A 12,482-nucleotide genomic window follows, 5' to 3' on the forward strand; every position below is an offset into this window, starting at 1 on the left:
GAGAGCAGCTCTCCGGCAGCGGGTCCATCCAGGACAGCTGCACCCGCTGCCAGTGCATTTCAGGTTTGGCCACGCACGGTGGCGGAAGGTCCAGATTCCGTGAGGAGTGCGGGCAGGAGCCAGCTGCCTTCGGCCACGTCTCGCCTGGATCGAGACAGTGCTTGGCTGCCCAGGGCAGGGCAGAGCTCCCGCCTCGGCCGTGCGGACAGATGGTCAGCGGGAGCCGAGAGCCTGGCACGCCCCGTCCGGGGGCGCAGCTTTGGTGCCAGCCGGGGCTGGATGCGGAGCTGGATGCGGAGCTGCGTGAGCCCCACTCCAGCAGGGAACCCGGCCTTGGCTGGAAGCTGGTTGAGCTTTAAGCTGAGCTAAAAGGTGGTTTTGTCCTTCCCGGTGGGAATGCAGTTGCTTTGCTGAGCCCTGGATTTTGGAGAGCCCAGGGCTTGGGCTCGGAGGATGCGGCATCAACCCCAGGGCCCATCCTCACCTCCCCTTGCAGGAGCGGGCACACATGGGTAAACAACAGCACCCGTGTGGCACCTATCTGGGGGCAAATCAGCATCTCCTGGAGGAAGAAGACCCCTGCCCTCGATGCCACAGCTGCATGGGGAGGTGGGAGCAAATCCCAAAGGGGCTGTGGGATGCCCTGGAGCTGATTCTCTGCCCTCAGCCATCACGGGCACAGCTTTGGCTGCTCCCTCCAACCCGCTCCGATGTGCATCTCCGGCACGGCGCAGGGAGGGGGAGAGCCCCGGGGGGTGCTGGGAGGGCTCAGCCCGTCGCCCCCACCGCACCCCGACTTCAAAGGGTGACCAGCGGCTTCGGTGCGAGTCTGGACGAGTCGCGGTGGTGGCAGCTGGGCCACGGGCACCGGCACCTTCCTAACGAGGCCGTGGCTGCCGCTGCCGGCAGAGGCAAATCAAAGACCGTCCGCTCCCGTCCCTCCGTCTCTCCCACAGACGTTTCGGGGACGGCGGCGAAGCGGGTGCCGGCTGTTTCGCAGTCAGCCGTCGAAATACTTGGCGGTTCCTCGCCCGTGCTTGGAGACCTGCTTCCATCAGCCCCTACTGCCCGTCCCTGCTCCGCGTGCTCCGGTCGCAGCGTGGTTTGGAGCATCCTTGGGAGGGCGGTTAGCCCGGGAAGCGTTGCTTTACCCAACACCCGTGAGCTTTGCGGCTCTGAAACCGCTCCCGGAATCCAGCTCAGATTTGGTGGAGAGACACGTCTCGGGGCGATGGGACCGGAGCACCGGGCGGCTCCCTGGGCAAGCTACAAAACCGAAAATTCCAACGTAAAACACAATCGCAGCCGCGGCCCCTCCGCGCTCTTCCTCGCTCCCCAAGAAACGAGCTGCCGGCAACACAGAAACTCCCGGTAAAGCCCGAAAGCCGCGAGCGGGAGCGTTCCCGGCCGAGCACCAGCCTGGCCGGGGGAGGCCGAGAGGGGCTGGCGAGGGGGGTTTAATTAAAATCGGGTTTTCCTGCAAAACCTTGTGCAGTCTCCGGCCGGCGGGGCCGAGCGGAGCGTGGCTGGCAGGGTGTCGCGTATTCACGGAGCCGTGTAGCTCCCAGGTGCTCGGAGGAGTCTGTAAATTCCGAGATTTTACGGGGCTGTATTTCACAGCGCGGTGGCAGGAGGTGTAACGGCGTGTGTCACCGCCACGGCCGTGCCGGGCCAGCGCGGGCCAAGCCGGGAAAAAGGCTCTTTGGAGAGAGCTGCGCGGCGGGGAGGAAAATGCCGGAGCAGCCGGGGCTCTCGACTCCTTCCCGTGCTCCCGCGGGCAACGGCTGGTACCCGGCTCCCCCGGGGATGCAGGTGGTCCCGTGGGGCTCAGCATCCCCGGGAGGTGCCCGGTGCCCTGGGGTGGGTGACAAGGAGCTGCGGCCCGTTGGCACCGGCATGAGCCAAAGTGCCTTTTGTAGAGCAAGAGCAGGAGTAATTTATCGGGAAGCTTTTAGGGAAATGAGCAGGTTCTGGGCCCCTGCCAAGGCGCAGCCCCGCTGGGCTCTGCCTGGTGTCCTCTGGCAGCTCTTGCTGGGAGGGGGGAGAGGGGGGGACAGGGATGGGAAGGGGGATGGGGTGGAGGTGGGAAAGGGTTGGGGACAGGACAGGGACAGGGATGGAGATAAGGATGGGAATGGGAACAGGGATGGGGAAAGGATGGGATGGCAATGGGAGGAGGGATGGGGACAGGGCAGGGATGGAGATGATGGGAATGGGGACAGGACAGGGATGGGGACATGACGGGGATGGGGACAGGATGGGGATGGGGACAGGATGGGGATGGAGATGGGAACAGAGCCGGGGATGGGGCTGAGACCATCCCACGCCACATGCAGTGCCAGAGAGAGAAATAACCTTTGCCAGCAGCTTCCCTTCCTGTTCCCAAACGCTCCCGGGTGCTGGGGCAGCCTCAGCCCTGCCCACCCCGGGGATTCTGCTGCCGGTTTCACCCCGCGCAGGGTCCTGCTCCCTCCCACCTTCCCTCATCCCGCTGCAGCGCTCGCATAGTAGGATCTTTATTTCTTCCTTCCTTTCCTAGCGAGCGCTTAATTAAATTAGCGAGGAGCATCGCTGGCTCGCGGCCGCTGCAATGAGCCGTCCCCGGCTGCGGCAGAGCGGTGCCGGGCCGGGACTCGGGGAGCATCGCCGGGACCCCCGCGCTGCCCACCCGCGGCCCGGCAGCTCCGGGAGCAATCGGGAGCTGCCATCTCCAAACATGCCTGAAGAAATCCGCTCTCCCCAATTCCCATTAAAATTAATTGAGCAGCTTTGAAAAGCGGAGCTCGGGGGATCGCGGTATTCCTTTTATCTAATTTTTCTTTTGTGTTATTGTATTTTCTAGCAAATTAAATTGTCCTTTTTTCTTCTTTTTGGCCTCCTTATGTTTATTCCCAGTGTCTATAATAGACCTGGTTAAAAATATATATGTATGTACACAGCTCCAAGGCCATGTGGCTTCCGTTGGAAACGCCGCGGCGTAAAAAAAGCCAAAGTTTCAGCGGGGAGATGGATGGAATTTCATTACGGGCGCGGAGCCTCCCCCACTTTGCCAGGCAGCCGAAATGATTTCGGTGCCGTGGAGCACTTCCCATTTTCATTTCTCATTTGGATGTTCGCTTCAATTTGTTTGAGAAATTATGTGAAATCCGAAAAAAAAAACCAAACCCAACAGCCCAAACATCAAAGCCCCAAATCAATAAAACGCAGCTGATTCCTCCTGGCTGATCCCAAAAATGGGGGGTGTCCCCCTTCTCGGGGCTGGGGAGACCCGTCTGGAGGGTGAGAAATCCCAAGTAGGCTCAAGGAAATGTATTTTCGCCATCTGGGGGGGGTCAAACAGGGCTCCAGGGAGGTGATGGCTGGTGTTGCCCCAGCCCTGACGCCCTGGTGATGGTCTCCTCCAGCCCAGTTCCTCATAGCAAGGACCCCCCGGCACTGCCCGTGGTGGGGGGCAGCAGCTTTGCCCGGTACCACTCACAGCGCCGAGAACTTCCGCTGGTTTTATTTATTATTTTAATCTCTTTTCCATTAAAAATGCAGCGCTCGGGGGCTGGGGGAGGGCGATCCGTTTGGTGATTCTGCCCAACGCTTGCAGCGATCCCCGGGAAGGGGCCGGATCCGTGGCTGGACCGGGATCAGGGACATGGGGTGTAACCCCCCCCAGTGCCAGGAAGGACCCGGGTCCCCACCAGCCTCAGGTTTGGGGATGCTCCAGCCCCCCAGGATGCTGGGGGGACCACAGAGCCCCCCAGCCATTTCCCACCTCCCTTGCCAGGAGGGCTTAGCCATGCCCTGACTGGCTCAGCAGCACCCATGGGTGCTCCTATGGCCCTACACCCACCTGGCACCCACCACCCCATCGCATATGTGTCCCCCCCACATCACCAGGACCCCCAGCAGCCCAGAGCACTTCAGAAATCCCAGTTTTATTTCAGATCAGAAACAACCAACAAGGAAGAAAGAAAAAAAAACCAACCCAAACCCAAAAATAACCCCAAAGAACGAGAAACGGCCCCAAATCCGAACCAGTCCAATGCCCAGGTGGGTGCTACATACAGGCTGGGGGGGCTCGGGGGGGTGCAGGGCAGATCCCTGGCCGGCGCGGGCTCCCCGGCCTCGGGATCGCTCCGGCTCTTCCCAAGGGAGTTGGGCTCAAAGTGCATCAAGCAGGAGGTCAGCGCCGTCCCCCTACATCTGGCAGGTGGGGAAACTGAGGCACGGCGCGGGGCGAGGGTGGGAGCGGGGTGGGGGGGTGAAATCCAGCCCTTGGCAGCCAAGTCCATGCAAACACTCCCGTCTCCGACTGGAACCCGCCGCGGGCGGGCGTATTGCTCAGGGGGTGATTTGGTTTTTATCATAAATAGAGAGCTATGGTGTCGGTGCATCCGACGGGATCCTGCGCCTGGGGGGGGGGGGGGCATGACCCGCCCCGGCATGGGGAGGGGGCAGCACACGGAGCTCCATGCATGTTACATGCACTTACAGGGGGGTTTGGTGGGTTTTTTTTGGGGGGGGGGAGGGCAAGGAGTAAGGGGGGTTGTGTGTGTCTTTCTCCAAGTCCTGCAAACAGCCCCAGCACAGGGGGTCCCGGTCCCTGTCCCCCCCCAGGTTTGCCCCCCTCCTGGAGAGGGGGTTTCGTGTGTCTGATTCCAATACCTATATATATGTATATATCTATACTCCCCGCCATAGGGGTGGCTCCCCGTCAGTGGCCGGAGGCAGATGCTCATGGGGGGGTGAGGGGGGGGGGTGACCCCCCCCCCTACTTCATGCCACTGCGCAGCACCTGGTTGGCGGCGATGAGCATCACGCTGATGATGAAGGCGATGGCGAAGGCGCAGATGAGGCTCTTGCGCACGCAGGTCTGCCGGATCTGCTGGCTGGAGCAGGCTGGGGGGGGTGGGAGAGAGCCCAGGGGGCTGATGGAGGAGGAGGACACCCCAATATCTTCCCCACCACCACCCCACAGCCTTGATGCGGTGCCATCCCCGTGGCGTCGGGGCTGGGAGATGTGACATCACCTCATGCCAAGGGTGCAAAAATGTGTGTGTTCCCCCTCCCCAAAAAAAAACTCACTCTCCACATCGACGGGGCACTCCTCGGCCGTGCCCATGTGGCTCTCCTCCTCCGTCATGATGATGTTCTCGATGTCCTTCATGGAGAGGTGCTCGCAGAAGGTGTCGTACAGGAGCCGCTTCAGCTCGTCCACCGTCAGCTTCTGCATGTCGCACTGTGGGGAGCGGGGGGGCTGGGCAGGGGCTGACCCCCACGGCGGAGGGGGCCCGGTGATGCTGGGGGGTCTGCCGGCACCCTTGGGTGCTGCGTTTTGGGTGGCTTTCCTGCTCTCTCGGGTTTGGTGGAGAAGGGGCTGGTGTCCAGCCCACCCCCTGGCCAAGCAGGGCTGGTGGCTCCCAAGGAGGAACCCTAATCCCGACCCTGACCCAGACACGAACCTTGAGCCTGAGCTTGACCCTCACCCTAACCCTGACCTTGATCCCAACTTTAACCCTAACTATGACCCTAAACCTGACCTTGACCCCAACACCAACACTAACCTTGACCCTGAAGCCTGATCCTGAGCTTCACCCTCACCCTCATCCCACCTCCAGCCTTGACCCCGCTCCTAACCTTAACTCCAACCCTGACCTTGACCCCTCCCCTGAGGCTCTCGGGGGTCCCTACCTTCCAGAAGACGGTGTCGAAGTCGGTGCCGTGGAACTTCTCCGGGATGCCTGAGGTGGACAGCTTGGGCCCCAGTAACGTCACGAACTCCTCAAAGTCCACCTGCCCATCACCTGCGGGACATGGAGGTGACTGACTGTCACCCCCTGCCCAGGCACAGGGATGCATGTGACCCCCCCAGCACCGAAGGGTCCCCATGAGGGGGGGCTGCCCTGCACTCGGTGATGCTCGGATGTAACCTCCCCTCCTGCTCAGCCCGATGGTTTTTTGGGGGATCCCACTCCTGGGCTTGGCACTGCCTGGGGACATCCTGCTCCAGGGGTGACCCTGCTCCTGGGCACGGCACTTGGGGGGGCTCAGGCAGCGCTCAGGGCCCCCGCGTCCCACCAGGAGTCATTAACACCCATCCCATGATGGCCCGGAGCAGCAGCCGGTATCACGGGACCTTGGACTTCACCAGCCAGGGACCCCCAAAGTGTCTGGAGACCCCAAATACCAGCCAGGACCCTCAATACCAGCCAGAACCCCATGGCTGGTCAGGGACCCCCAAAACCAGCTGGAGACCCCAATGCCCTCCAACTAGGTTTGGGTTCCCTCCACACTGGCTGGGGTCCCCAGTGCCAACTGGGAACCCCCCCAGTGCCACCTGGGGATGCCCAATGCTGGCTGGAGTCCCCCAAAACCAACCAGGTACCCCAACACTGGCTGAGGACCTCCAATGAAGTTTGAGGTCCTCCAACACCAGCCAGGATGGCCAACCCTAGATGGGTTCCCCATTGCTGACCGGGTCCCCCAATACCATCTGGGGACCCCCAATGTGAGCTGAGGACCCCAATTATTTACTGAGACCCCTTCCAATGCTGGCTGGGGACCCCCAACAGTACCCAGGACCCCAATTCCAGCTGGGACCCCAATGCCACTTGGGGATCCCCATGGTGGCCGTGACCCTGGGGTGGGGGGGACACCAGGAAGGATGTTGGCGAGGTGCCAAGGATTGGTCAATCCTCCTAAACGAAGCTGTGGTGGTGGTGATAATGATGATGATGATGACGATAATGGACAAGCCGGAGGCTCCAGGTACAAGGCAGAGCCTGGATCAGGCCCTCCAGCATCCCGCCGCTGGTCCAGCAGCCACCAGTCAGTGGAGTGGAAATGAGGCAAATTTGGGTGCTGGGGGTTCTGTCCCCATCCGCGTGCCCGTCCCGGGGCGCCGGGGTCCTACCGTCCATGTCGAGGCGCTGGATGATGACCTCCAGCTCCACCTCGTTGGGCATGTAGCCCAGAGAGCGCATGGCCGTGCCCAGCTCCTGCTTGGAGATGAAGCCGTTGCCATCGCGGTCGAACACCTTGAAGGCTTCGCGGATCTCTGCGGGGGGAGCTGGGATGAGTCTGGCTGCCCCCCTGGCACTGAGCACTGCCCCTCACCCCCCCAGTCCTCATCCCTCCAGACCCCCTATGGGCAGCGCTGGTAGCTGTGAATCACCCACTCATCGCTCCAGCCATAGTGAGGTCCTCCTTAAGAGGGGAAACTGAGGCACAGGGGGGGCTGCCTCCCACGTGGGTGCTGGGACCCCCCCCAAGCATGTGTCTGTGTGTGCGTGTGTCTCCCGGTGGAGGGGTGTTATGAGCTGGGGTGTGATTGGGGGTGAGGGGAGTGTAACGGGGTGTGAGTGGGTGGTGGGTGTGTGGGGGTCTGGGTGTTGGGGGGCGCTGGTGCAGGTGGGGGTACCGGGAGGGGTGTGCAGGGCAGTGTGGGTGCCTGTACACACACACACACGCGCAGTGTCTCCCGCAGCTCGTGGCCCCACAGACCCCCCCCCAGAGAAGGGTCCGACACCCACCCTGAGGCACCCGCGCACCCCAAAGTCTTCGCCCCAACTCCAGCTGCCCACTTGCAGCACCCACCCTGCCCCGGCCACCTCCCAGCCCTCCACAGCCAAAAATCCCTCATCTTGCCCCAAAAACGCCCTCCTGGGACGTGCTGAAGCTCAGGCTGCCCGTCAGGGTGGGGGAGCTGCAGATGGGGAGAGCCCCGCAATGCTGCGACACCCAGCTGGGAGCACCCCTGGCGTGGGGAGGGTGCTGGGTGCCGGAGCTGCGTCGCGCTGCAGCCAAAAAAATCCTGGCTCTCACCAGGGTCGCTTCAGTGTCCAGCCCTCAGGGGAGGGAGAAAGTGGGAGGATTTGGGGTTTCGGGCTCAAAACAAGCCCGTGGGATGCAGAGGAAGGTCCCTGTGGGGTGGCAGGGAGAGGCTGCAGCGGGGGGAAACTGAGGCACGGCACAGCGCCCATCGCTGCCTGCCTCTTGCCACGCTCAAGGCTTTGCTCCTTTTTTTTTGGGGTGGGGGGGGTGGTTCTGCCTTTCTGATGCTCCCCGACACGCCGAGCCCCAGCTGAGCTGGTGGGAGAGGAGGGACCAGGCACGTTCGTACCCGGAACGCCGGGAAGCCGGGCCGGGATGTCGGAGCCTTCGGCCTTCACCAGGCAGCAAAGCTGCAAGCGCTGCAGCACGAGCACGGGGGTCTCAGAGGGGTTTGTGCCAGAGGAGCCGGGTGGGAGAAACGGGGGCTGAGACCTTTGGGGGGGGAATAACCCCCCGTAGGGTTGTGCCCGTCGATCCACGGTGCTCAGGGACGTCCAACTGATGGCTCATCAGTGGTGTCTTCCAAAGTGGTTTTGGGGGAGTTTGGGATTTTTTTGGCCTCCAGCCTGACGGGTGAAGCTTCTCTGCAGCCCAGGCAGGGAGATGCTCCTGGGGACCCCCCGGCTGCGTCCGCGCACCCCCCAAAATCCGACCTTCGAGTACGCTCATCCCAGAGCACCCAAAGGTGGTTCCTCGTCGCCCGCCTCAGGGTGTTGGGGGGGAAAAGCAGGGATGTGTCCCCATGGCTGAGCCAAACTGGGGTGCCAGTGGGGAGTTCCCTCCCCCTACAGCCGGGTCACCCCGACTCTCCCCAGCCGAGCCAGCCCCCATTCGCCCCCTCCATCTTCTCAGTCCCAACGCGGAGCCCAAGGGGCTGGGAGGGCGGGTGGGTGTCACAGACGTCCCCCCGAAGCGGAGGGTGACCAGTGGGGTGGGGGTGGGGGTGTGGGAGGGGGTGGCAGCACGGCCCCCCCCCGCAGCAGCACAGGTGCCTGATGCCCAGCGGGGTCACCTTGGGGCTCCCGCCACTGCCATCGATCCCCGCGGCCACACGGTGCGGCGGGTGGGTGGCCAAAAGTGGGGTGCTGGGGGGGGTGAGGGGTGCTGGGAGCACCCTGGGACCCCTCAGCACCCGGCGGTGCTGTGCGAGGGTGGGTGCAGCAGCACAATTGCACGGCGGGTGTGCAACACACTGCCGCGAGGCCGTGCACGCACACACGCACCCCCCCCCTTGCAATGGTGCTGCACCGGCGCGTGCACACCCGCACCGACGCCTTGCAGCGGCGTCCACGTGCGTGCACACCTTGCACACGCGGCCGCACGCTCGGCCGCGTTGCAGCGACGCCGAGCTTGCACGCGCGCACGCACAAACACCTTGCAGCCGCGTGCGTGCACAAGCACGGTGCAGCGACGCTGTGCGTGTGCGTGCACGTGTGCGTGCACAGGCGCAGACGCACACGCGCGCACCGAGCCACGGTGCAGCGATGGAATTGTGCATGCATGCACATCCCTGGCAGAGCCGCCGTACTTGTGCATGCACACACGCACACGCGCTCTCTGCAGCAGGGCTGTGCACAGGAACCCGTCCTGCTCTGCCGCCGGCCGTGTGCGCGCACACCCTGCAGCGAGGCTGTACGTGTGCACACGCGCTGCAGTGCTGCTGCTCGTGTGTGCACACGCACACGCACACCCCCCCCACACACACAGACACTCCGTGTGCGTGTGAAAACGCGGGTGGGCACGTGCAGGCCCGACGGGCCGCGGGGCTGTGCGAAGGGGCGCGCTCGCACACGCGTGCACACCCACGCGCACACGCAACCCCTGCGGCGAGGCTGGGAATGGGCACGTAAGCGCCCACGCACGCAGCTGGCGGAGCTGGGGGCACGCTCACACACCTTTGCACACCCGTCGTGAGCCCGGCTCCCTGCCCGCTCGGGGTTCCTGGTCAGTCTGGGGGGCAAGGAGCCCCTCACCCCCCCAGCCTTGGGGCTCTGCGCCTCAGTTTCCCCATGGGGAGTCCCCAGGGGCTCCAGGCCTGATGCTGAGCCCCCTCCAGCCTCTCCCGGAGGCTCAGCGGGGCCGTACGTGGGGCCATACGGTGCCTCAGTTTCCCCTATGGTGCCAGTGCTGGGGCAGCAATGGGGGCCGGGGGCCACGGGTGCTGCGTTCCTCAGCAGAACGGGGCTCCCCGGGGACACTTCAAGCCGGGGCAGCCTGGGGGTACAGGCAGCGCCCATCCCACCGCCCCGGCAAACTTTTGGGGTGGAAAAAGCCATTTTGGTAAGAGTGAGCTGAGACCGATCCCGCTCATCGCACGGGTGGGCAAAGCCCCGGCGGCTGCTTCTCTTCGGCCGGAGCCCAGTGGCACTGGCACTGCGTGGGGCCGCCGGGACCCGGGTGGGGTGACACGGGTGACAACCACCCCCCCACCACCCCCCGGTGCCCCCCGCGGCACCAGCCACTGTCATATTATGACAGCGGGGGGGGTGGCCCTGCCACACCGGGGGGGTCCAGCCCCCGCCGCCCCTGCCGGTCCCTGCTGTGTCATATTGTCACAAAGGCGACACCGAGGCCGGGACCCCCACCCCTCCTCCCACGCCACCCCCCTACTCCCACGCTTTGCTTCCTCCCCTCCTCCTCCTCCTCCCCATCCATCCATCCATCCAGCCGCATCCCGCTCGCCCTCAGCCTCCCCACGGCGGCGGATTGGGGAGGGGGGGGATGTCGCGCACCCCTACAACCCCCTCACACCCAGCACCCCACATGGGATGGGACCCCCTCCCAGCCCCCAGCGCCCCTTCCCCCCCCCCGAGCCCGCTCACCCTCCAGCTCGTCCTCGGGGATCTCCACCGGGTGCTGCTCGGCGAGGATGTTGGGGACGGTGTAGATCCCCCGGTACATCAAAGCCGCCGTTACCGGGTGAAAAGGCATCTTCGGGGCTTCCCAAAAGCCAAAGTTGAAACCCAAATCTCCTCGGGGTGGCAGGGGGGGCAGTTCCCCAGCCGGTACCGGGGGACGCTAAAAACCAAGTTGCCGGTGCCCGCCGCCCCCCGCCCGGCACCCACCGGCCAGGAGGGGCCAGGGAGAGCCGGGTGCTCCCCGTCCTCCGGGGCCGGTGGTGGGACGGGGCTGGCGGCGGAGCCCCTCACCGAGGAGTCAGGGCGCGGGGGGGGGCCGCGCCGGAGGAGGCTGGGGGCGCCCCGGATCCCCCGCGCACATGCCCGCCCGAAGTGGAAACGGGAGGCGAAAGCATCCAGGCACCGGCTAAATCCCGGTGGCGGCAGCGGCGGCGGCGGGGGGGACGGGGCTGGCCATGCCGCTCCGGGGCCCCCCCTCCGCCAGCCCCGGGCTGCTCACAGCCCCCGGGGGGCCGCTGCCACCGGGCCACGCTGCCCGGTGGGGCCCGGCATGGCGGGGCCGCGGCCAAAGGCGGCCTCTTCTTCTTCCTCCTCCCTCCTCCTCCTCCTCCTCTTCTTCCTCTCCGTGAAGTGTCCCGGGCAGGGCCGGGGCTCGGCTCCCCGCCGCTGGCTCAGCCCCCGGCGCCGCGCACACGTTCCCCCCGCGCCGCTCCCGGCAGACGGAGCATCCTCGGCCGCGGCCCCGGGGAAGCGGCGGCGGAATCCGGGGAGAAGCGGCGGGGCCGGGCGGGTTTTGAACGGTCCCGCCTGGCAAATGGGGCTGGGGGGGTGGGGGGGGCGGGGGGGTGGTGCCTTCCCCCCCCTCTTTCCGGGGTGGGGGGGGGAGTTGCGGCAAAAGGTGTCACAGCCACCCGGGAGCGTCCCGGTGCTGCCGGAGGGGCGGGGGGACCCGGGCAGGGTGGGGGGTCGGTGGGTGCTGGAGAGTGGAGAAGAGCAGCCTCGGTGCCAGCGCCAGAGGCGGTGGGTCCCTGCGGCACCCCGCGGCCGGGCAGGTGGCACCGCAGGGTCCCCACACGCAGCACCCTGTGCCCGGGCAGCCGTCACCCCCCAGCTCCCTGCACATGGCACCCCAGGCTGGCATCACCCCAAAGTCACCGTCCGCAGCCCCCTGGACCAGGGCACCCACCACCCCGAGATCCCCACGCATGGCACCCCGTCCCTGGGGCAATCATCACCCCAGGGTCCCCGTGCTTGGCACCCCAGGCTGCCATCACCCCGTGGTCCCTGCACCCAGCGCTGTGGGGCGGCTGGCACCCTGAGGTCCCCAGGGTGCTGCAGGGTGACGGGGACACCGCGGCCGGACCTCCCGCTCCCGCACTGGGGCAAAGACGAGGCGCGGGAGAGGAGCGAAGCGGGGCTGGGAGCGAAGCCCCTTGTCCCCCTCCCTGTTTCCAGTCGCCCCCCGCTTCCCCCAAAGCCCCCGTCGTGTTTTTCGCCTCATTTCTCACTTCGTCATTGATTAATCTCCGTTGGGCTCACGCGGTGGGGTGACACCCCGCCGTGTCACATCCCCGCAGCACCCGTGTCCCCCTGGCACCCATCTGCACCCTGGCATCCAGGCAAGGATGTGCCCAGGATCTGGGACCTCTTCCCTCCCAAGTCCCACTGTCCGCCTTGTCTCCCTGCATGGGGATGTTCCCAGCAGACCCCAGTCCATTGGGAAATGGGGGTCCCAGTCCCCCCCCGTGCCTGGGTGACATCTCTCTGGCTGGGCACGGCGGGGTGGGGAGGCTGGAAAAG

At 65.2% G+C, this 12,482-nt stretch overlaps 1 protein-coding gene across 1 annotated transcript; it reads right to left on the reverse strand.

Annotated features, from left to right (window-relative positions):
* Window positions 1–4,762: 4,762 nt before the first annotated feature.
* On the reverse strand, window positions 4,763–10,755 carry CABP7 (calcium binding protein 7). Its single transcript, XM_086623554.1, has 5 exons — window positions 10,647–10,755; window positions 6,905–7,048; window positions 5,683–5,795; window positions 5,077–5,230; window positions 4,763–4,890 (listed from the first exon to the last, which is right to left on the reverse strand). The coding sequence occupies exons 1-5, from the start codon at window positions 10,753–10,755 to the stop codon at window positions 4,763–4,765; spliced, it is 648 nt and encodes a 215-aa protein (XP_086479680.1).
* Window positions 10,756–12,482: the final 1,727 nt, after the last annotated feature.

Source organism: Tauraco erythrolophus, chromosome 19, assembly GCF_009769465.1.
Source record: "Tauraco erythrolophus isolate bTauEry1 chromosome 19, bTauEry1.pri, whole genome shotgun sequence".
Classification (NCBI taxonomy): Eukaryota; Metazoa; Chordata; class Aves; order Musophagiformes; family Musophagidae; genus Tauraco; species Tauraco erythrolophus.

What these genes read in the sequence shown, in the direction of transcription:
- CABP7 (XM_086623554.1), bottom strand. Translation starts at nt 10,755, where the DNA reads ATGCCTTTTCACCCGGTAACGGCGGCTTTGATGTACCGGGGGATCTAC. An exon ending in CCCCGAGGACGAGCTGGAGG is followed by an intron (nt 7,049 to 10,646) that starts GTGAGCGGGCTC and finishes CTCCCCCCGCAG; the next exon opens with AGATCCGCGAAGCCTTCAAG. An exon ending in CCAGCGCCTCGACATGGACG is followed by an intron (nt 5,796 to 6,904) that starts GTAGGACCCCGG and finishes CATGTCCCGCAG; the next exon opens with GTGATGGGCAGGTGGACTTT.